The sequence below is a fragment of the Watersipora subatra genome, chromosome 4 (assembly GCF_963576615.1).
Source record: "Watersipora subatra chromosome 4, tzWatSuba1.1, whole genome shotgun sequence".
Taxonomy (NCBI): domain Eukaryota; kingdom Metazoa; phylum Bryozoa; class Gymnolaemata; order Cheilostomatida; family Watersiporidae; genus Watersipora; species Watersipora subatra.
In genome coordinates, this window is record NC_088711.1 from 45,200,768 (window position 1) to 45,226,711 (window position 25,944).

The following is a 25,944-nucleotide window of genomic DNA, read 5'->3' on the forward strand; positions in this document are numbered from 1 at the left end:
TTAGACCGGCTGTTCGGTTTTATAGTCCGAAGAGAGCTGCTACACACGCACTAAATTTCACTTCAAACCGTAATAGGGAACTGATGTCGTCTAAGGAGTAAAGCTGTGGAGTACTGGGTAGATTATGTACTGTACTACTACATTAACTAAATCCAGTGTAGTAACCATAGATTGCTGTTCAGTACAACAGTCGCCAGTTTTTTTTAAAAGTCTGAAGTGATTTTGTAAAAAACAAACGTTAGTGAGTCTACTCAACGCGCTGATATTACTTACGTAAACTAACTAGCCAAATACTGTCGAACCTAAACTGAGGAAGTATGGTAAGTTCTATTGTAAGCATTTGCTGTTTGTGTATATTTCTTGGTAGCTCTCTAAGTCTAATTAGCAGGAATCACACTGATTTTCATCAAATTACCCTTCATCACAGTTTGCAAGACAATTTCACAATGATCAACTTTACTGTTTATTTGTTTCTTGAACACAACAGTAGGGAACGCGGCCTTCGACATTTGCTATCGCTGCCTGGGCTGACTAAAAGGCCTGCTTTTGAAGTATGGGTAATACTTCTTCAAGTTCAGGTAAGCCTTTTTCTGTGTTGAAGCTGACCATTAGCATATTATATACTAAGTAACACCAATGATATACAGCCCCCCCATTGGTGTATATCATTGGGACTGTATATCATTAGTAACACACTCGGCTAAATTATAATAAGTACGAAGATCGTTGTATGATCTTTGTATGTCACTGTTGGCGAACAAAAAGGATGGAACCTGTATTATGGAACCTCAACTTTCTGTTTTATGTCATAAATAACTTGTGGATATCATAGTTCTTGATTTTATTGGTTTCCCATTGGTCTCTTCATGCATATTATTTTGTATCATGCACATAGTTTTTGTTAAAATAATTATAATACAGCCTGTAAACAATCTATGGAAGGCTTTCTGAAAGTCTGAACCTTATTTTTTGCTATTTCCTTTCTTTTCGGAAAAAAACTCGACTGCATAGTTTCATTGTATTTTTTCCACTTTTATCTAGACAGAATTATTAACATTTAGTCGATTTCAAGTTGATTGAACTACTATTTGGTGGGATATCGCGGAATAATGTAAGGCCTTTCAAATAGGCCAAAAATGAAAATGGCTGCTGACAAGAAATTAGTATTTAGCAACACATTGGTTGAATTTCTTGAACACTTATAAATAGACTCAGAAGTTAGGGATCCAGGTGCTTCTAGTCTCTACACTCACACTAGGTTAGAGCCTGCCGCTGTTGCTACTGCACACCAAGAAAATCAATTCCATAATAAATAAACAAAGATAAATAAAATGAATTTGGTTTTAATTAAGTTGGAAACTGCACACAATCAGGTCTATATTTCGGTGTGAATATGCAACCAAGCTTTATTGAAAAAGAGTATAGCCACTCACATCACTAAACAAAACTTGGAACAAGGCTCAGCGTCTTTTATTTACAACCTGTTTATAATAATAATAGGTTATTCTTGGTTGAGTCTATTTCATTTTGCTGTACAATTTTATTCATTGACTAAAGTAGATTTCTACAATTTATTTTACATAAGTGAGTTTTGCCGGTTTTTCATTTTTACAATAAATAAAACATTCAAATTCCTGTTGAATGTGTAGTAGACTAATATCTGCTGGTTTGTTGGGGTTAGAAATATTTATACGTTGGCCAATATGTTCATAACTCGGGCTAATATCTGCTCACGACTGTTTTAACAGAATATTGGTTTCATGTATATACATGTAAAATAATTATTACAAATAGACTAATTTAAAATGCACAAAAACGGTATTGTACATAATTTTATTGCATTTGGTAATTTATATGTTCTAAATTTTTGAAGGCATCCTGTAATGAATCAGACAAAGGCAAATTGTTTTTTTAAATATTTTTGAATCATGAATTGGAAGGGTGGCACTTTTTATTCTAAAATATCTGGAGTTTTTCCATGCAAAAGAATATCATCATAGGTAGCTACATTAAAAGTTGTGTTCCATTGTCTTCATTATCAAATTCACAACATAGTTCTTATATAATATATTACAAATAATACGCCTTCAACGTGTGTATCAGCATTGTCTTCTCAATACAAACAGTCTCTTGGGAAATTTTTATGAAACCTAAAATGAAAGAATACGAACAAAATCGTAGGATAAAATTTTTAAAATTTCATTTTTAGTACAGCAAACTACTAGTAGATTATTAGTAGCTTATTCTGGCCGTCATAAATTGAGCGATGAAATTTTGGATCATTAGGTTTCTAGTCGTTTAATAAAAGCTCTCTCGTGAAGAATCGATGTGAAGGATTGTAGAAGTTGATGTCACCAAACTTTGATCAGAGAATGAGGGTAGACCGGACAGAGTGGTCTTGGGAAACCATTAACCTTTAGTTTATAAAACTGGCCTCATCAAGTGCGGCTATTGTTCTCAAGTAAAAACACCAAAGTGATGCACAATGGTCCTGCGCGGTGTGAATCTTAGTGGTCACAAAGTTTAGCAACTTAGCTTTGCAATGTATAAAGAGTCTCATTTCAACTAGACATGTGTGATCACAAATTTTCTAAGATTCGCTCTAACGATTTGCAAAGCGATTCAGCTTGATTTTTGTACTTTTTGTATGGGAGTTTTCGGGTTCCATTTTTTTCTTAGTTTGTTTCAATCGATTTCAACTATGCAGCTCACCATTTCATTTGAAAAGCTACTCATAAGACCATTGTACTGGACGCATTCTACAGTCGCTGCAAAAGTACATGTGACAATTTCATTATTTAAAGAAAGATAGCGTGTTTGGATGGCGATTTTGAAAATGTACCATATAAGGTACATTTTCATTAAAAAATCATTAAAAAATTTTTCATCTTTTTTATTAATATAACTTAAATAATAGTTACTTGATAAGAATTTATGGCGTAACTGATAATACTTGGCATTTGCAGCTATTGACGGTGCTTCACATACTAGTTTGCAAGTGGTTATAGAATAGACAAACGCCAGAATAACTTCTAAAACTTTAAAAAAATCTAGTATTCTCTCTGATAGTGATTTGGCTTATTTTTTACATTTCATCACCATCAGTAAACGGCATGAAAGCATATGGTGATATGGTGGTATGAAATTCAGGGATTTTTGTGTCACGCACCTCGCAGCAATTATTGTAATACTTTGGTATTACAATAATTGGTAATACTAATAATGGTAATAATATTGGTTTTGCAAAGATATTTTTTTGTTTATTTTTTTGTTTCATATTTCAATTGTGATACATGGTGTTGTGTTTTACATAATTAATTATAAGAACTAGGCTTGGAAGATATTCAAACTTTGACATTTGAAGTTCACCAGAAGCACCTCAATAATCAAATAAACAGCAAATGTGGGCTCAGTGTTGAGTTTAGAGGAATTAGAACCAACAACAGAAAGGCTGTGAATTCCTCTTAGATTTTAGTAGAGCCTAATCTAAATGATTGCAGGGCATTGAGACTACTTGCAAAGCACTTTTTTATTCAAATTGTCACACTACTATAGTTTATCATTGTATTTGTTATGGAAGACTGTTAATCTAACACTCCTTTTTACATGCAAACAAAATTTCGTTTTATCAATGTTTGCCTTTTAAACAAGTTATGAATACAAAAATGTGAGCCAAGTTTTTAATTAGCAGGTATTACAATTCCGTATATAGATTATGGAAATTTCGTAATAAGTTAGCTATCTATATTTTTGTAATCTTAGTCTGAAAAATGTAAATAATATAAAATGTAATCACAACTTAATTGTCCTTCCTTTGATCTTTTCACAATTTATTGGTAATTATGCACATGATAATGTTATAAATTCATGAACTCTCACAAAACTAGGAAGGTATGGCAAATCTATAAAGTACTAGACCCTACTTCAGAATGCGCTGTCTCTGATTTAATGCATTACATATTTTATATGGTAGCAATCCTGGGGCCAGAAGATGCAACAAAGTCATGGGTTAAAGAAACTCAGGCTAAAACAACTGGCAGAAGCTGCCATAACGATTTGTTAACGAACCTCTATACCTTATTAACAAACTCAGACTCTCTCACTCTTTATGCCATGTTCTAAAGCCTCAAGTCGCAAAAAACTCACAGAGTAAAACAGCTGCTAAAAAAACGTTATAACAATTTTTTTCCAAAGTTTTGCACTGAAAATTAGCTTGTTATACAGTGGCACTGTGGCCGTGGCCTCATATCAACAATAAAGGGTTATTTTAGCTATTCCTGTGAATAGTATAGTTAATTAAAAGAACAGTCGTGGTCTAGCGGTTTAGAATGCCTTATACGCAAACAACAGATGTTCAATTCTCAAAAATGGCTACTGGTGGTAACAAGAATGGCATCCAACCTTAAACTGCTCTCTGCAGTTAGGCATATTTCTGGTCGTCGGGGTTCCCTTCCCACTGGACTCGGACATAACCAGATAACAGATCCATCATTTGAACAATAATGCTCTTAAAAAACATGCACAACCTCTGCTTGCAGTAAGCTTGTAGCATAATACGCACTGCTTCAGGTTTTTATGTAGGCTCTGGTAATACCAGTGGCTGTCATTATCAGTAAGCACTGGCTTAAACTTGTCAGCACTTTGCCTTTGTCAATGACCAAATCTTTTCGCTGAAGGTGTCGGCCCAACCCACCACCTTGCAAAGTTACAAAAAATGGAGCAGAAGCTGTTGTCTTCACCTGGTTCTGCATCCCATATATTACCCGTTGGCTCAAGCTGTAAAATTATTTTTTCTCATTGAGCTGACTGTGTCACCACTGCAGCGCTTGCTGGCCTTTTCCAAATAGTAGTTTCTAAAGGTGTTTCCTCGTAATTAATGTCAAGAATAAACAGAAGGTAACTTACTCTGTGAATTACTGTAAAACCTTTATACGAATGCCATGGCGCTGTATTTTGCACCCTTTCCCTATTAGTGGCGTTTTATTAGAGCTGATGTACAAATAGAGTGTTGGGCTGTATTTTTGACTAATTCGTCAGAGTTTTGGAAAGATCAGTTCAACTCTTTTATGGACGAAGCGATGGTAATGTCACTTATATTTTGCATTCGCATTTGGGCGAAGTGACATTAATGCTGTCTGCCTCAACCTTTTGCTTAACCATTTTTCATATGTACATCTAAGTATCAGAATGAGTCAAATAAGGATTTCGTAACAGATATTAGCTGGATACAGTGATCAATTATTTGGATGGTGTCGCTTTAAAGGTTTTATTAAAATGAGTAATCTTTAAAGCAAGCTTTAAAAACAACTAAAGCTTTGGAATCAGAAAACGGACAATAATACGCCATAACAACGGCTGCCATTACATCGTACGGTGCTCCCGAAGAGTATTCTCAGCGTTCATCAAAATGTTTTAAAGTCTTCAGGTAAGATTGTGAATCATATTATGGATGAATCATATTATGGATGAAAACAATGAATCGGATTTAAACCTTCATGACTCTGAGTCAGAGTACAGTTCTGATGCTTGTGACCATCGATATTCTCAGGTACACCCTGACTAGAACCATGCCAACTGCTACAGCAACAGTGGATTAATTACTTGTAATTGATGTAGCCCAGTCATTATTAGTACCATTTTATGGACACTTTTGTTCTGATCTAAGAATGTCAAAGTGGCGGTTAAACAGAGGTGTCATTCAATTAAAGGGTGAGGGTGTGTTTTTCAACTCTTCTTTTCTAGTGGCGCTCTATTATAGGTGGCATTCAAATAGAGGTTTTACGGTATATGTGAACCAGGTTAGTGAATGTTTAGAATTGCATACAATCTGTTCAAAGCAATGCATAGGAGCTGAATTTCTCAACTTTTTATACCGATATTGTTATATTTCATAAATTAATTAGTTTATCTTATTGTTTACTGTAATTACTTGGGTAGTTAGCCTGTCACCTCAAGTAACATATCCACTAGGAAGGACTGTTGCCCTAGTTTTCTCTGATCTCGATCTTCATCTCAACATCTGCTCACTTGTCATGGGTTATAAGTTTGGTGTAATGCGTGTACAGTCATAACTCTACATACGACCATCCCAGCACACCAGAAGCTCGAGATATTAGCAGACTTTTGAGCAAGGTTTTTCCTTGAGATACGAGTTGTCTTTGAGATATGAGCCGGTTTCCGATGGCCACTATATGGCTAAGTATATGAGAGGCTGCTTTCAAGAACAGTATTGCTCTGTCTTTTTCCTCGAATCAGTTTGAATAAAAGTTTTTAAAGGATTGGCTAAAAGTTAGAGTGAATACTAGGCAAAAAGCGCGAAACCAGAAATTAGAGTTTAGTAAAAGATAAAAACTTAGTTTTAAGTGAGTGTTAAGTTAAGCTAAGTTCACTTAAGTTAAATTTAAAGTTTACGTTACGTATGGTCTCAAAGGTTTAGTATACTGAATGCATTCTTGGGAATGCACTGTTGGGAAGCTTTTCTCTGACCACCATTATTTACAATGTCTGTCTCGAAGGTAAAAACTTCATACAGTAGCGTACATAGAGATTCTACTGCAGATCATAACAACTGATTGAATATTTTTTACTTTATTAGCGTAGATATTGAATTACAACAATTAAAAACACATTTTTCTGTCATAATATCCTTTTTTACTGTTGTTTTTTCATAGTATGCTACCTATTAATTTGTATTGGTTATTTTATATAGAAAATAGCGCTTTTAGATGAAAGTATATTAACATACGATCACAGTCCCAAAGCGCATTAAACTCGTATGTCGAGGTATGACTGTATTAACGAACTGTGGAATTATCTGACCCTGTCTCTAAATCTAATCTAATTTGTCACACTACTGCAGGTCACAAAACTTTAGTGAGTCATGCTGAGCCACTGACCTTCCATAGCACTCACAGTGAGAACATCCAGCTATACGGGGAGGGTCGGATTGCCCGGCGAGTCGAGAGTTTCTGCAAGGGCATCTGCTTTAGCGCTCGACCAGTAAAGATTGGAGAAGAAGTCTCCATAAGATGCGAAGAGGTTGGTCAAATTATTGTTGACAATATTCTATGACTAGCCGATTGCCCGCCATTGCATGGATATAAAAAAAGCCTATAAGCAGTGGCAGGTAGTGAAGTTGCCTGTCACTTGCCAGTCTTTGAAATATGAGCCGGTTCTCGATGGCCACTATATGACCAAATGTGAAAGAGATTGCTTTCGATGACAGCACCGCTTAGTCTTTCTCTTTGAATCAGTTTGAAAAAAGTTTTTAAAAGGTTGGCTAAAAATTATAGTGGAGCATGACAAAAAGGCGAAACTAGAAACCAATGAAAAAAAAGATCAATGCGTTAGTCTTTGTTTGATCAATGTTTTAGCACCCCTCTTTTAAGGCTACAATATCATAGCTGTACTCCAGTAAGGTATATCCTAAAACAACCTAATTGTTTAAATTATCTGGCACTTTGTACAAGTGGTAAACCTTCAGTCATGTCTGTGCAAGTTGAACAGTCTCTACGTATCTATGACACGGTTAATCTACAAGTTTGCCTCATCCGCAGGAAGTGACAAATATCAAATCAAACAAGTTTTGTTACGCACAAATTTTTACTGAATGGTTCATGTTTGTAATAGTTGGAAATGGCTCTGCAAACGATGCGGAAGAAAATGCCGCACATCCTATTCCATTTGAAACATTTTCTACACTTCGGTCATTTTTATTTTGATTTGGCAGTTCTGATTGTACCGCTATGACCATTATATAGCTTCGAAATCCTTAACTTTCTTGTCCATTTAAACACTTTTCACATGGTAACTCATCATGGGCACAACTCCGAATTCGCATCATAGAAGCTTCACATGACTTTCACATCAGCACATCCGTGTCACTTTTTAGGTTAGGGATGATTGACCTGTTTATATTATTAGCATCAGCTAAGTTCATTGTAATGACAGCCCTTATCATATTCAGGAACTGTTAAATATGCACAAGTAGTAGTAATCTAATCAGTCAATGTCAAACCTTGGTGGACCTATTACCCATGCCATCAGAAAACATTTTGGCATTTGTAGTAATAACTATATCAATGGGAAGTCCTGTTCTGGTGCGGCTCAACTGTTACTAGTTTACTAGTTGATTTATGAGCACCACATACATCATCTACTCAACATGTTCAGATTATCTCATCTTGTTAGATTCTCTACAATAAACAGATTGCCTCGCATGTGAATCGAACCCAGGTATTCAGATACTCGGATACTCAGATACTAGTTCTTATAAAACTAACGATATACTAATTACCGGTTCGTTGAGTTGCATATCCTTAGAAAGAATAGAATTCAGTAATAATTATCTTGGAGTGAAACTTTAGGCCATAGATAACTTTATAAATATAGAACAACAAGGTGCCTGTTTTAGCTATGCATGGGTTTGGTGTAATTTTTGTGAATTTCATAAATGTAAGGGCATCAGTACAACAATTGTCATATTATGTGTTACGTGCAATCAAATAAATGTGGCAGAGGTTTTTGTTTGTTCATTTGTTGAATAAAACAAAAAGTTAAAATGAAGCGGCGCAACTGGTTGTACCAGCAAGGTACGATCGAATAGGCGAATGCTCCCTCTGTCGTTCACTAGAATATCGACTAGATGAAAGCTGTCTCTGTCATTCACCAGAATATACACGTTGACCCGCCTAGCCAATCAGTTCAATACCAGTTTCCTGTCAACTGCTCGTTCCCATCCATATATTGGCATCTTGACAGAGTAAATGGGCGCCACCCAATGGAGAGTGTAAAGATTGGTATAAGGTTTCCTCTACCATGATGGCTATGCGCTAAACTGCTGTTAAATTACCTTATCCATTGAGGTGCTTCATGACTTCAGACTTCTAGTCCTTGAGATATACCCACATATATACTATATATACATTTACCAACATTCAAATTTTTATTAAGTGTTACATCTACTAAATTTCTCTGATAATCTTTACCAAATTATTGGTTTAGCCCAGTTTTGGATCAGGCAAGAAAGAGGCTCCTGCATATAGTCAGCCAGTATACTAAAACCAATAAAATTGCCATCGGACTAACTCCCTTAGATGGTCACTATCATCAAATGGTAAAAAGATTTTTTTAAAGTATAGATATTTTTCTATCATTTGGTATTTCGTTTGTTGTTGTAGGTGATTTGGCTGCCAGGATATTTCAAGATTAAAACGATTAAAATGCTCAGAAGAAAAATATCTTTCTAAAAATGTTGATAATATTTTCACTCCTATTTTTGATGAGATCTCTTTTTTCTGAGTGTATTAAGGTTTTACTTAGTTTAATCCTAAAATATCCTAAAACAACAACAACATCTCAAATGATAGAAATTTTTTTTTGCTTTTCATATAGGATACTCTTTTAACATTTGAGGTGAGTAATCCTTTAAAATGATTTATGTGTGTCTAATAGTCTATCATTGAAAGGCCAATACCAGACTCAATATAAAACGTCTCGTAGCAATAGTTTATGACAAACACTTCGGGTTCTATCGGAAAGCCCTTATCAAATATAGATGCTCGCTACTTTACAGTTTCGTTTCAGCTTGGTCCAATCATCTAGTCATAATCGAACCATGTGACCCATACTTCCTGCCAAATGGCGCGAAGAATTTCTGCAGCATTTTTCGACTATCATGCATAGGTAACCAAAAGGCTCCTCGTGTTTACCAGAGAATGATAGGCACTCCTTCGAGCTAAGGTTAAAAAATTAAGCTAATTTTCAGGCTAGGTTCTGAGATATCAGTGCTCAAAATGACAGCATTACAATGATGATGAAATAGACGCGTAAAGACAAGAGACATGATTTTATTGAATGCGTGAAATACATTGGTGAAAATATTTCGACGAATGAGGTTGCATGAAAGTGTAAACAAAAGCACATCGTGTTCAACTACGTCCCATTTGAGCCGTTTTGGAGAGGGATTCCAATCTATGGCGTTTTTGTGATGGCTGCGATTAACTGTTCGTTTTTTTAGCTCTTAAAAGCTTGTAATCACACTCCCACATACTTTGCATCTACAACACAACAGAGTAAGACATGGTGAATCTTTTGATACCAAACAACTGTAATGTGAATTTTATTGCAAGTCAACCTTTAACTATATTTTCACTTTGTAGATGATGCAAACTTCGAGTTACTCTGTGATGAGTGTTACATTAGATACTCACATGTCGTATATTAACTCAGACTCTTTGTTAAAAAAGATAAGGAATTCTACATTCCTCAAGCACATTTTATTTGTTTTACAGCTGCTGTAGCTTGTTTTCCTGACGAGCTGCTCTGCTAAACTTCCAATAATCTCTTGGTTTGTCTGAAACTTTCTGTCAATGAGCTTCTGTAAATCAGGTTCTTTTATAAGAGACGGGAATGTAAATGCCTCTTTTTGTTGCAAGTCAACCTTTAAAGATGAACTTACACAAAGTTACAAATGTTTTAATAGGTTTCAGGTGTCAGTATTTTTATATTGTTTTGTGATTTTCCTGCCGGGATGTTTCAAGATTAAAATTGACAAAACTTGTTGCTGTAACACAAAAAACAGTGATTTTGTGTTACAGCTACAATATGTCATCCTGAACAAATGTAGACTATTTTATGTGCACATTTTTAATGTGTTTGATTGAGCTCTATTACACATGTTATGTACAATTTATATAGACCTCATTGTTAGTTTTCTCTTGGACGTTAAATCGGTTTGTCTATAGTCACACTGAAGAGCGTAATTTCTATAAATTCACTTGTCAAATAATTAGTTTTGTGTTGGAGAGTGTGTGTCAACTATTACGGGTCTATATCCTTCTTACACTTGATGAAAGCATTATTTAATAAGGCAGGGCTGGTGGAGCCGTGGGGTGTTCCTAGTCATTGTGTATTTGCAGTGTAAATGAGTTCAGATATGACTAGCATCCTAAATCAATCAAGTTTTGTCCGAGCGCATGACATGACTAATTATAGAAGACGTTGAACTGCCGGAGTCTTTTATTAAACGCTGAATATCACTAAAACTCTCATATTACTCATCATATTGTTGAGTTCATTTCTGCTTCTTCCTTCTTTAGTTGACAACAGCATACTAAAGGCTGTGGTACACACTATATCACCATATGTCAGTATTAATCACACAATACATCAGTGATTGTCTGTAATAACAATGTTTACAATATCACAACCCTATCCGCTTTTGCATCAGCGAATAGTCCTTGATATAGCATTCTTATTATACAATGCAGTCATGGAAACGATGAAATACTAGTCATGCAGCAAGGGTCATGAAAGAAAATATAGATCATGCAATCCATGACGGCCAATCATCATTCCCTAAGCATTTCACATTGCCTAGGCTGTCGTGGATGCTCGGCGAAATATCGAGGAAGTTTGACTGTTGCAATCTCTCTCGACGTGTCCGTATTGTATCTTCGATGTCATCGAATAATCGATGATAGTACAACCCTGATACAACCCGATACAGTGCGAGTCAGCCTTCAGTTTTGATAGTCGCTGATAGGATGAACAAAGTATTATTATGTTGAGGATTTTAATGTCTGAAGGAACTTTTTTCTGCGACTTATTGTCTGTTTGTTACCTACTAGCGCATTACGCTTTAGCCACATAGAACCCTGATGGAACACTTCAGTAATTATACTTCCAGGTTCATATCAATACTAGCTGTGCTACCCGGTGTTGCCGGAGTAATAAAGAAGTCTTTGGACAGAAAATTGATTTGTATTTAACATATAACAACATTTGCCATTCTAACTTTCAAACTACATATCATGAGAGAAGTGTTTTGTGTAGTTGAAATAAATTAAGAGAGAAAATAAAAACAACTGTATTGGTTTTCAAACTTTTTCAAACAACTGTAAAGGTTTTCAAACTTTTTCAAACAACTGTAACTTTCAAACTTCATATCACGAGGAAACGGTTTTGTGCAGGACAACTAAATTAAAAATAAATAAATAAAACAACTGTCAAGGTTTTCAAACCACTGTAACTTTAAAATTTCATAACTTTCAGCGACGTATATCTTTTAATAACATACAGTGGAACCTCATTTCTCGAACATAATCCGTTCCGGGAGGTTGTTCAAAAACTGAGTTGTTTGAGATCCAAAACAATTTTTCCTATTAGAATAAATGTATGAAAATTTTAATCCGTTCCAAGGCGAGAAAACAACTTCGGTAAAGTATTTTTTCAACATTTTATAGCATAAACTGTACCGTCTACTGCATACTATAAATAAAAACGAGTAGATATAGATCACAATAATTTTAATAAAGGCTTTCTATTTATGATGGACAAAGAAAACAAAAGTAAATATTTCATATGTTTTGCTCTTAAAACATCAATAACATTTAAGGTTAAGATGCAATACCAAAAATTGCAGAAATTGATAATGAAAAGCCAAAATGCAACAGATCAGTTACATCAAAAATCGTAGGAAAAAGAGAAATAAACAGCAATGGCACGTTTACTTCACATATTTGAAGGAGAATCCTCCTCCAAAACAATTTAGGGTAACGCGTCTAGAGGAGTTATCTCCCTAGCAAACCTCTTTGGTAGAGGAGACGTCGTCCCACAAGGTTTCTCCTTTTTGTAAAGAATTTATGAAGTGTAAATTTCTTCTCCGTTTGTTAACGAATGTTTCGATCCTGTTTCCGGAGTTGTTTCAATTCCAATGCGCATACTCCGGTTTGGTCGAGAACTGATTTTATGTCCGAGATCTGAAATGAACAAATCTCACAATCTTTGGTTGAAAACCGAGTTCGAAAACCAAAGTTCCGCTGAATATAATCAGTACACAAATCGCCAAATTTTAAGTTCAAGATAAATTATTGTCGGTATCGTGGGGCCGAATAAATTAGCCCAAATGAAAAAAATCGAAGAAGCATTGTGTTGCATAAACTTGGGTCCCTAATTATTTTTTAACAGAGGCATCATAATATGTGAAAGCAATGCTAAAATAATTAGCGTGCACATGGAGTATGCGGTATATGAAAACAATGCTGAATAACATGCCGTTTTAGCTCAGTGGTAGAGCGTACGGATAAGAAACTTATCAATTCAGTCCGTCGTGAGTTCAAATCCATCAGTATGTTGAATTTTAAATCAAGATACTAATAGCTATAGCCGGAATGCATACAACCGACATAATTTGAGAAATATATATAAAGATTGTGGTTAAATCATTGCTAGTCTCCTGTTGCTGATTGGCTCAGGTTTTCATTGATAATATACAGTTTAACCTCTAAATGCGAAGTCAATGCGAATGTACTGTTTCAATTTCATTACCTTGCTATTACATTCTTATTGTTGTTTTTTCCAAGGGCGATAGCTAATTCTTTGAAGTACAAATACAAAGTACCCTCAGGCGCTTCACTGCTATACGTTTATACCAGTATCGAGAGGTACCAGTATCGAGTGGTACCAGTATCGAGAAGTACCAGTATCGAGAGGTACCGGTATCGAGAGGTACCAGTATCGAGAGGTACCAGTATCGAGAGGTACCAGTATCGAGAGGTACCGGTATCGAGAGGTACCAGTATCGAGAGGTACCAGTATCGAGAGGTACCAGTATCGAGAAGTACCGGTATCGAGAGGTACCGGTATCGAGAGGTACCGGTATCGAGAGGTACCGGTATCGAGAGGTACCAGTATCGAGAAGTACCGGTATCGAGAGGTACCGGTATCGAGAGGTACCAGTATCGAGAGGTACCAGTATCGAGAGGTACCGGTATCGAGAGGTACCGGTATCGAGAGGTACCAGTATCGAGAGGTACCAGTATCGAGAGGTACCAGTATCGAGAAGTACCAGTATCGAGAGGTACCAGTATCGAGAGGTACCAGTATCGTCCATCAAAACTTTTGAATACAACGAGCTTCTGCTGCAACATTAACCTTTTTTATACACGCACTAGCTATATGTCCAGCGTTGCACGGGTAATAAAAAAGGTTTTTGTGCAGAAAATTTTCTCTTAACCAACATATTCAACATCAGCATTTACTATTCTAACTTTTAAATCAAGATGTTTGTTTATTTCTATGACCTGTGCTATTATGTTACTGCGTTTATTTCTGTGTAATAGATACCGTACCGGCTGTAGTGTCTACTACAAAGCTATACTGATTGCAATAGTCTTGTTAGCTATATGAGTTAATGCATTTTGTTTAGTAATGGACATGCCTTCTCGTCTGGTAAGGCTTTATGGATTTTTCTTCTGGTATGGGTTTGCGCATAAAGCTAGCTGCAATGTTTAACGTGAAGCTATGAAAGATTAGCATGCATTCCAAGTACTTTATATGCCAAATTTATTTCATGATATAGCAAGCTGTACAGTGTAGTGTATTGGATAAGTAGATGTCTGCGGAATTAGAGGTTGTGAGTTCAAATCCAGTTAGCAGTGGATTTCTCATTCTTAAAACTTTTCCAGCTATAGCTGGACAGACGGAAGTACAGATGAACGGAGAGACGGACAAACATTGAGGTTTATATATATAGACTTCTTTATAGTCATTGTTATCAAGTCAACATATTCATGATTTTTATTTTGTTTTCTCAGTTCGTATTAATCGTATTAGTATCAAAACATTTTTCGTTGTAATCATTATAGCAGGCTATCTAGCCATTTCTTACTAATTATGTTATATTTAAACACCTTTACAGATGTTTTATTTTTTCTTCATTTATTTGAACTGTCCAAAGCACTTTTCTCATAATATGAAGTTTAAAAGTTAGAATGGTAAATGTTGTACATGTTAAATATATAAAAATATTTTGTTCAAAGAGTTTTAATACCCGGCCATTCAACTAGTTAATCGATCAAAATTAGTTTGCTAACCTTGGCAATGTAACCTTAGCTTGCCTAAATTTCCTGCGCATCATTCGCAGGTGCCGTTTCCATCTTCCGCAAGAATGAAATTTTTGATAAAAGTTTCTTAGCAGCAAAACTTACTTGATTTGCAGACCCTGTTTTTTGCCGTTTCAATTTTGCGGTTGTACCAATAAACTTGGGTATTTACAGCGTCATGGAATAATAGTGACAGTTGAATGGTTAAGGCAGCGATAACAGCAATGTGTAGTCTGCAGAAGCTCTAGTCGTGATAGCTGCCAACACTAAGAGGTCAACCAATCCTTCAGATAACATCTTCTTCTGCCGCCACTTGCGAACGTTCAACAGCAATTCAAGCTATCGTAGTGATAACTAGGCACTTGCTGCTTGCTTTGTGTCTAGCTGACAGTCCTGCTGTAGAACAGCAGTGTAAATATCAATCTTTGAAAGTTCCGCCGTTGTAATGAGCTGTTAGATAAGCTCCCATGTCTAGCAAGGATATGCACCTGGGCTAGATAGAGGTCGGTCTAAATATCTCTTCCTGGCTTGTAGAACAAACCGCTGGTGTCAAAGAGTGGCAGCTGTAGACTGGCATGCTTTTCAGCCATGTTCTGTGTGCAACTTTTGGAAGTTTTAATCTGGTTTCAATTAACAGATGTTCTGCTACAGAATCTTAGCTTAGGGGAGCTTAGAAGTTGAGTTTGCTGCAAATCTCAAATTTAAAACTTAAATAATAATCTATTAAATGCTACAAATATATATTCAAGAACATAAACATATCATACTCATGATACATGCACAGACAAAAATGAACATTTTTGAAACAAAAGTATTTGCATCATTTGGTTGGCCAGTAGCAGTCTGATTGTTGCTTTCATTTGGAACTGTTTCATCTTTCTGTCATCATCTTTCATCATCATCTGTTTGTTTCATCAAAATTTTCCAAAATGTTTTCTGACCTCATCTTCTGCACAACTGAACTAGTAGATATTAGCGTCCAAGCTATTTTTTTACTGGAGCAAAACCTTTACGAGTTGGTTTACGCAAAGTTAACGGGAAACTTTTAGCGGCATGTACTCTAAACTCAACTTTTAGTCTAACACTAGTAGTACAGATTTCATCATAAATTTCAACTGTTTTTCACATACGTTGAAATATCAAAACTGCGTTAAACAGGGAACCACTATTAGCCTGATACAGTTATTTAATTGTTTTTATGGTGTTGCTTTCAAAGGTTCATAACCCCGAAAAGCTTTATAACCCCGAAAAGCTTTAGATCTAGAAAATGGATTTCGATATGAACAGAAGCAATAAAATAATTATTATTGGTGTAACCTAATCATTATTAGCATGATTCTGTTGAAACTTTTCTACTGATCACTTGATATTGTGGGTTCGTAAGGATCAACTAATGTCATAGTGGTGATCAGATAGGGGTGACGTTCAATTAAAGGGTGGTGCTCTATTTTTCAACCCCTCTATTAATAGTGGTGGAGGTTTTATGGTAATTGACTGAAGATTGGCCTTAGTTGTGTGAAGGTCATGCCAAGACATCCTTGCTGAGTTCTCCATTATTGTTATAGAAGTATCATTAACATGTTTATTATTTAATATGAATCGTCACCCCTTTATAATAACAATAAAGTTTCTGCAGCTAGTTGCATTGCTGTCTTTTATGCTCAAAAAAGTTTTATTGTAACAGTGAAAACACTCAAAACAGCGAATTGCAAAAGTACATTTGATTTATGACACAAAATAAACTATAGAGAATAACCTGGTGTCAACATATTTAGGTACGTAAAGACTTATCTGGAAGTTTTAATAAACAGTTCCAATTTCACATTAGTTTTTTATAGACTCGTTACAAGTGAGAATATCTTCGGCCCACATATCAATAGTTGTTCGTGTGAAGCCCTATCGTCATCATCGTGTGAAAGTGAATCTTTGATAAAACTAGCTTTGATTGAAAATAATTTAAATGTATTTGAAATTTTAATGATTAGAATCCGCTATTTCAGCCAATCGCATACGTATCAGTTTTATCTCCACTGATATAAACCAACACGATTGTTTTGGCACGACTAGTTACTAAAGCTGTAGCCCAGAATCTTTAAAAATGTTTTAATTATTTAGCTATTTGAACGAAACACTTGCTTTATAAAATAAGTGACCAGTGTAGGCCTATGTTATAAATGGTTCATTGAATCTGATCACAGGCCATTGATAAAGTAATTACTCTGTCATTCACGTATTGCTGAAAGCAGAGTGTAGATGATAACTCCAAACTAATGGATATAAATAGATCTAAATAAATTATTTATGAGTGCTCCATTCTGCTGTAGATACGTTGCTAATACTTTATCAGTCGCACCTTTTTAGGAAAGCTGTAGAAAATTTGGAAACATCTCAAGTATGTTATCATCAAGTGTTTTATTTGCTTTTTAACTGTTACCAGCAATAAAAGGTTTGCTTTTATAAGAAATCCTTTTTGACTACGGATAGAGAATGATTATTGAATATGGTATTGATCATAAAACCTCATTGGGCAATATAAGACCAGCGAGCAGGTAATTAAAACCCATGGTTTTGTATAACACACACCAAAATAAATTTATACATGCATAATAAGCCTATGTATTCATAATACATTTACACAGCGTTCTCTAAAGCGTTCCTTTATATAGTTATGACTCTATTCAGAATGTTTAATCACCGCTTGCAGCAAGTTGTCTAGTTTTACTAGGCCTAATGGAGCCTCCTTTGGAATATACATTAAGACTTCAACTTTAGCACAAATGAAATTGATGTTTGTCTGTACTTCATCCTTGGCTATTTAGCCAGCCAGTATGTGTATTATGCGTTATGTGTTATGTGTACTGTTTTAAGTTATGAGATCTCATCTGGCTTGACCTGCGTTTAAGTTAATTAGATGGTACAGGATACATGCTACTGCTGTTTCATGACCTCTGGCTTCACCTCTTCTCATTTGGATTCTTCGTTGCATGTAGAGTTGCCCTTGGCATTGAAAGAATTCCAAGAATTTTGACGGAGATAGCTGTGACCTTTGTCCTTGACGTAATTAAAGAGCCTCACCTATCTTTAGGTTCCTGCGTTATTGCTGTAGTACGGCTGGAGTAACATGCGCTTATTAGCAGCATTTGAAGTAGATTTACCTAGATGCAAACATTTTGCCACGGTCTGATGTAGAGTTTTCAGTCATATACATATAATTACATTCGTCAAATGGCAGGGAGTAATTTGCAAACACGAATGTTCAAAAGCATTTCTGGTTTGCTAGCATCTGTCAAGTTGTGGATTCTATGAATAGCAGAGAAGTTCTCTGAAAATCTTGTCATCACAAAGAGTCTCAGGGACAAGCATAAGCGCAGGTGGAGGGGTAATACTGGACTCAAAATAAATTTACCACCTGCCAAGTTTGCTTGTATGTACATGTACATCTTCCAATCAGGTGCATGCATGGCTATCAATAGAACTCTGTTTGCTGATCATCTTGATCTATCAAAATATATCTAACATTTCCTGGACAGTTCCAGGAATCGATGTAGTCAAGTAATTTGTCATTGGATAGTTCTAGGAAACTACACTAGTGATGGGTCCAAGAATCCTTTGTATCGAAGATTGATCAAGAAAGGTTAGAGCGCTTCCGTAAAAGTGTTTCAGGGTTATGCTACCTGATGTGGGTTACGATATGGCTAAGTGCCCTTAACACTGATGAGCTACGTTATCAGCTGATATTATGTTTATTATTATGTTGTTGTGTTATTAGATATTTACTGTCTAAAGTACTCAGATCATATCTCCAATCTGCCTGACCATCCATTACATTCCTACTTCCCCAAAAAATCCACTACATCCTATTTCAAATTCAACTCACCCTCGGAATATGATTACCCTGTTATACGATTTTTTTCACCTTAGGAAGTGGAACAGGATGATTTTTTTACCTCGCCATACAAATGTTATTTCACCATATGAATTCAACAAAATTTTTGTCGGGTGTTCAAATTTGGCAGTCGCTGTGCTTATTACGTATATGGAAATAACAAAGATGCCGATATTCTGTTCGCCGAAAACTTTCTCAAATCGCCCAAAAGGGATACGATGACCGATTTTTCTCAGTTTGGTATTCTTTGTGTAAGAAGTAGTAACCCTACATAATATTTCCTTTCAAAACTATTTGCAAGGTTAGAGTTACGATCCCTTTGAACAGAGGGCCAAAGATCAGACAACTTCCCTCTATCTGCTAACAAAAATCAGTTTCGTTATGAAAACAGCATCGTTCAGGCTTTTTGCTTAATTACGTTGAAAAATGTTTTAATTAGGTCAGCCAAAATAATAGTGAAAAGGAAGCCAGAAACTGATAGGTGATAAAAATTTAGTGATAAGAAGTTGAAATTCAGTAAAATAGTTGAAAATACATACTAAAACTTAGCTTTAGTCGAAATACTAAAACTTACTTTAAAGTGTGCGCGTGTTTAGTAAGCTAACCTTATTTAAGTTGAATTCAAAGATTGTTCTACATACATCTGTCTTGAAGGTAGGAACTTTTTATGGTACATACTGCACATAGCACATTGTAACCTTACATTTAAATGCAAACCATGACCACACTAAATACACTAAAGTTACTATAAGTTACTTTAGTAACTAAGGTTAACACACTATTTTGTTACTAATTTACACCGTGTATAATATTTGTATTAAATTTTGATGATTTTTGCCAGGGGATGTTTGCATCATATAATTGCTATATTTCAATACCACTCTGTACGATGTTGTCACCATACGATACCAACGCTGGAACGAATCAAAATCGTGTTCTGAGGGTCCGCTGTACCAACACCTTGCCAATTCACATTTTAGAATGTTGTTATGCAAAAGAAGCTTTTTCGCAGACTCATAGTTTTACATTGCTATTCTTTATTGTACTTACTTTTTATGTAATTTTTTTCTCATCGTCTGATTTGCTTTGAATGGCTCTGCTGGTGATAATAAAGTTCATGTCAATTTATCTAGGCTTTACCATCTACAGTGGAACCTCGGTTCTCGAACATAATCCGTTCCAGAAGGTTGTTCGTAAACCGGGTTGTTCAAGATCCAAAACAATGATTCCCATTAGAATTATTGTATGTAAATTTTAATTCATTCCAAACCGAGAAAACAACTTCGGTAAAGTATTTTTTAAACATTTTACCCCATAAACTGTACTGTATACTACATACTATACATAAAAACGGGTGAATATAGATCGGGGTTGGCTCAGTTTAAACTGAGCGGTTTGAACCGGCCGAAAAAGACGGTTTTTATGGTTCATTTTTTGTGTGAAAAACATAATATTTTAAGCTCCTATTGGTTCCTGTGTGGTAGAAATGCAATTCTATGTAATTATCAGCTGTGGAAGTTCTTTTAGGACACACTAGTAAAGTGATGGCGGAGCTCAAGTTGAAGCTACATGAAATCCTAGCACAACAATGAATTAGTGAATTTCATTTTCAATTGCTTATATCAAGTGATATGGTGATCCCTTTACTGATGAAATATAAAAACCATGTGAAATATACTAATCCCATCATCATCTCTAATAATGAATGACAACTTTCTTAAGTCTGGCCAGTGAGAAAGGATTGCTTATAATTAGAAATTACAACAATGAAATCCTTTTGGGCAAAAGCTTTAGGTTTGCAAACTAATATTTCATTTATTGGGCACAAGCCAAAGTAGTTGGATTGTTAGAATTCATTTTATCAAGTTTTTTTGTGTTTTTAAAATTTAAAGTTGTGCCTTAAATTTCCAACATGCCTCGCAAACAGAATCCCGTTTGGCAGTTTTTCACTCGAACTGCAAAAGGCAAAGGTTTTAAGGCAAAATGTAAGAGGTGTGCTGTCTTAACGTGAGATCACACAGATAGGCTTGAAGCTCTCGTAACAAAGTTTCAAGCTAAAAACACCAATTTAGACAGTGATGCTAATATTCAGGTGATAGAAGTTGAGTCATCTGCCACTGATCCAAGCACTAGCAATGCATCTGCATTATGCTCTGCTCTATACTACCACAAGACTAATCACTGGGATTAAAATTACTACTTATACATAGAGCTGTATACATGCAATATATTCACTTGATGTGATAATATTTCTGCTCTGTATTGCTTCAATCATGTGTGACTAAAGATTTATTTGTTGGTCGAGAACCGAAGCGTTCGAGAACCGAAGTTTCACTATACCTTGTTTCTATGGTGATAGGTCCAAAATTGTTTCTACTGGCCATAGTTATTAGAGTGGTTCAACTACCTCTGGGACACATCTGACCTTCAATATGTCCTTACATGAGCTGCTCTTATTTGGTTCCTAGTAGTTTTGCACTATTGCTTGTGGATTGTATTTAAGCTGAGCTGATGACGGCTATAGACATTGATTTATTTTGTAGATTTCAACCAATTGGAGTGGATTCCTTCGGGTTGGATTTACATCAAATAATCCTGCTGGGATAAATCCGCATACTCTCCCACGATATGCTTGTCCTGACATGACCAACCAACCTGGTATGGTTCATCAGATGTTACCTTACCATCTTTCACATGGCAGCTCTGATAAACCGGTGTTTTTGTCCTCATTTACGACTTGCTTCGCTAATGCTTCAACACATGAATTTTGAAATAAAAATATTTGTATCATTTGCTCGACCAGTTGCATTCTGATTGTTGCATTCGGCGGAACGATCATCTTCTGGCTGGTCAATACTTTCCATAACATCTTCTGACCTCAACCTTTCTTCTGCTATGCTGAACTACTCGATATTGTCGTCAGAAAATATTTTGGTTAGCAGAGCAAAACTTTTACACTTTGCGTTTCGCACAAATAATGATAAACTTTTAGTCAGATGGGCGCTAAGCACAACTTTTAGCCTAAAACCTATATCCCATCGTAAATGTGAACCGTTTTTCAAATACGTCGAAGTATCAAGACCACATTGAACAAGGAACTACTATTAGCTTGATACATTTGCTAAATTATTTCTATGATGTTGCTTTTAAAATTTTAATGAAAGAATTGAAAAGCTAGAAACAGACTTTGATAAGGAAAGAAAAAACGAAATAATTGATTGTTATTGATGTAACCAAGTCATTATTAGTGATTGAGTTATTAGTCATTATTAGTACGATTTAGTGGATGCTTTTCTCCCAATCACTTGCTATTATGGGTTTGTAGATCAAAGAATGTCAAAGTGGTGTCCAAATGAAGGCAGCATTCAATTAAAGGGTGGCGCTTTATTTTTCAACTGTTTTCATATGATGACGGTCAGTTAACCCTTTGGCAGGGGCAACGACCAGAATGTCGTTTATCGGTTGCGTGGGGAAACGACATTTATGTCTATTTCGGTAGACGTTTATAAAGCTGTCGCCTAGTAGCGTTAAACAAAGGATATGAACACTAGTAAGTTTTAAATATCATCAACAAGATATCGGTCGATGATTTACAATATGCAACGATTATCTGAGAGGCCTTCTTGGAAAAGAATAAAAGTTGGAAAAACCAGTCAACATCGGCTCGACTTTCTAAACGGTAAAATAAAAGATTTCTTGATCCTGTGATCGTTAGTGATTTTTGTCTGATCAGAATAAAAATAATTCAAATGATAGAAGTGATGTAAACTTTTTTGGTCTATTAATATACTTGTAATATACAGAGAAAACGATCATTATGGTGGCTCGCACGGCTATAGCGTTTGACTCTACCGAAAAAAAATGCTTCCAAGCGTTTTATACAGGGACAATTGCTCATGGTTGTATTTTTTTTTAGAGTAGCACATATGTGAATGAATGTATATGTACAAAGATTTATGTTCATAGGAATAAGTTTAAGATTTGAGCTATGCATGTTCATAAAATATCGATTTTATTGAAATTTCGAAAATAAATTACATGAGTTTCGGTTGTTTTTGGGGGGCTTATACCTGGTCAAAGGGTTAAAGGTGGCGGCCAGATAGAGGTGGCATTCAATTAGAGGGTTTACGGTAACTTACACTGCTTGAACTTAAAATTAACTTAACTTATTTAAATGTAGTTTTGTTTGTATATTTGTAAAATTTTCTAATTTTCTTTCAGATTATTAGGCTTTTTGATCAATCACAATTTTAATCTCAGTAATTATTAGATAGCTTCTGAGATTTTGTGAAAAATCGATCCAAAGACATTGTGTGTTATTGTTATTTGTAGTTCTAATTCTTTTTACCAGTACCACTTATACTATATTTTTAGGATCCATTAATTTAAAACAGATAAAAGAAGGTATGAAGTGCTGCTTGATATTATATTGAGTATGGTAAAACCAAATGATTATGAGGAGAACTGCATACACTTCTGCTGATTCACAAAATTGTACAGAGTTACCTTGCATGACGAGACAAAGATCAATATTAGCTCAGTTTTTACATCATATTTTAAAAGACCCGTATAGTGAACTGATTTAAACTGATTTTGACCATAATTTTTGTTATGTATTCATGATTCAGTCGCTGAAATGCTATATAAATTTCCTAAAGGACTTTGTACTGCTCATTTGATGAGCCTATCTTAAATTTTTTGATCTTTTTCTCAGAAAAAAACTAATTTAGCCCTTTCGCTAACAGACAGTTTGACAGACCTTTTCTCTATGCTGCCATTAGAATTTTAGTTTTAACTGCTTTGAAAAGCAGCGATAGTTAATAAATAACTGCGAAAGACTGCGGTGAAAAGTAAACCAGATAAAACCTCCACAGCTGACACAACTCATGTCAGTTCAGCTTCATGACCGATTCAACACCGACCTGGGAGGAGGCGGAGCCAAAACCTTCGAGCAGATATAAAGACGAAACAGGGACATAGCTAGACAGAGTCATTTTGCACTTGCTTGACTGTATGTTTATTTACTGTATTTCAAAAAGGCAAAATATATGTATTAAACTGAAACATATGGTGTTGTTTCTACTAGCTAGGTGCAGAACTAAGTAAATGTGTCCTGCAGACATCCTTAGCGTCCTTAGACATCCTTAGGCCAGTGGTTACTGGCAGGTGCCCTTGAATGCGAACGCCCAGGAAAAATCAGCCTTCTCCACCTGATCCGGTTACTGGAAATATAAGTTGTTGCCGTTTGGTCGACTTTCTCCCCGCCCACTTTCCAGAGACTCACCGAAGGCGTCTTGCATGGCTTCCATTGACGCACCTTACTGCTGTGTCTTGATAACATCATCATCATTGCCCAGATTTTAAAACTCGTCTGGATTGCCTTAAGGAAGTCTTCCAGCTACTTCAGAGAGCGGTACAATAGTCGAAAGCCCTCAAGGTGCGAGTTGTTTTAGCCTAAAGTTTGCTACCTGAGTCATATCATCAGTAAGATGTGGTATCAATGAACCCAGTCAAGGTGGAAAAAATTCGGAAATGGCCGACGCTTTGCGAAGTAAAATAATTGCAAGGGTTCTTGAGCACAATTGGATATTACAGACAGTCTATCTCCGAGTGTGCCATGGTAGCCCATTCCCTATACTGACTGACAGCCAAGAAAGAACCCTGGAAGTAGGCAGACTAGGAGCAGGTCGCTTTCAACCACCTCGAACAAATCATCACCTCTCCCCTGTTTTGTGGGTATCTCTACCCCTAGCAACAATACGTCTTAAAAACTCGTCATGTCGTAGGAACAGTATTTTTCCAGGTTCAGAAAGGTCACGAGCGGGTAATAGCTTACTACAGGAAAACACTGATACCGGCGGAGCACAATTACTGCGTCACGCCGAAGGAAATTAAGGCTGTCAAACACTTCCGTCTCTACCTTTATGGTCAAAAATTCATTTTACTAACAGACCATGCTTCCCTTCTCTGGCGGTCTCGTAGCAGTAAACCTTCCAACCGGGTAGCCCGTTGGCTAGAGGTACTGGTTGAATTTCGTTAAATACTGGAACATCAAGCCAGACAGGCATTGTAATGCAGATGGCCTGAACAGGCAAGTCTCTGAAAACCTTCGTCAATGCGAAAACAATTGAACTGAGGGACGAGGAACTCTGCTGAAAAAAGCTGATTGAAGAATATCGGAGAAGAATAAACGCATGAATACCAATAAGTTGATCGAAAAGGACACCCGCCTTTAAAGCGTCAGTATTGAACCTGGGGAACATTGCATATCCAGACAAGCTACTCAGTTACCCATGTGAGACTGCCTTAAAAGTGGTGGGATCGAACCTAGGCAGCGACAGTGGTTCCACGGAACAGGCACACCTGATGCTGTGTTAGATCACCGGCAGCCTCCAACAGCAACCCAGTGGATGGCTAAGGACACCAACCATTGAGAGGCAATGGATCTGAGGCCACAGACCAGTGGCCACCATGTATCGGGCCATAGCCTCTGGAAGAAAATAACCACAGAACAGTTTGAGGTGGGTGGGCGAGAACTGGAGGTCTTGCACCAAATGCAAGATTCACTCGGTATCTTTCCAGATGAAGTATTGGAAGCCCGTATGGCCCCCAAAACTACCTGAGGCGGTGTGCCATGTGTCATATGCCCACAAGCTCGGGGAGGAACGACCATATTGCAAACACAGGCCATGGCCATTCTGGGATAAGAAGGGTGATGAGCTGCCTTTAACTCACATGGTACTGGCTGGGTCTAACAACCACTACCATCAAGAACTATCAGGTTCTAACACCAGCACCATCAGGTGCTGATTCTATTTCATGGCTGTTTCTCATTCGAGTGTTTGTAATGACAGTTGTTACGGATTGGTAATCAAATGTGTGATCTGAACTAGAGGTTTGTGGTTAGTAATAAATATTATCATTCATGTGCCTTATATTTAATCCCATGAAACCTGTGGTCACACAGCATAACAAAACCGAATTTGAACCAAGGATATGCCCAAATATATCTAAAAATAATCCCAGTCTGTGTATGTTAATAACAGCTGTTTTTTAAAGGTTGACTTGCAAAAAATTTCTCTCTACAGTTATGTGGTATCAAAAGGTTTACCATGTTTTACTCTGCTGCGTTGTAGGTGCAAAATATGTGGAAATGTGATTACAGGCTCTTAA

At 36.2% G+C, this 25,944-nt stretch overlaps 1 protein-coding gene across 1 annotated transcript in view; it reads left to right on the top strand.

The window, feature by feature from the left end:
* The first annotated feature begins 80 nt into the window (after positions 1-80).
* Positions 81-25,944, top strand: part of LOC137393259 (protein neuralized-like) — a 38,079-nt gene continuing 12,215 nt past the window's right edge. Inside the window, exons 1-4 of the mRNA XM_068079720.1 lie at positions 81-320; positions 488-578; positions 6,860-7,038; positions 21,315-21,429. Coding sequence (XP_067935821.1) covers positions 554-578; positions 6,860-7,038; positions 21,315-21,429 — 319 coding nt within the window. The 5' untranslated portion in view covers positions 81-320; positions 488-553. The remainder of the gene's footprint in view (positions 321-487; positions 579-6,859; positions 7,039-21,314; positions 21,430-25,944) is intronic.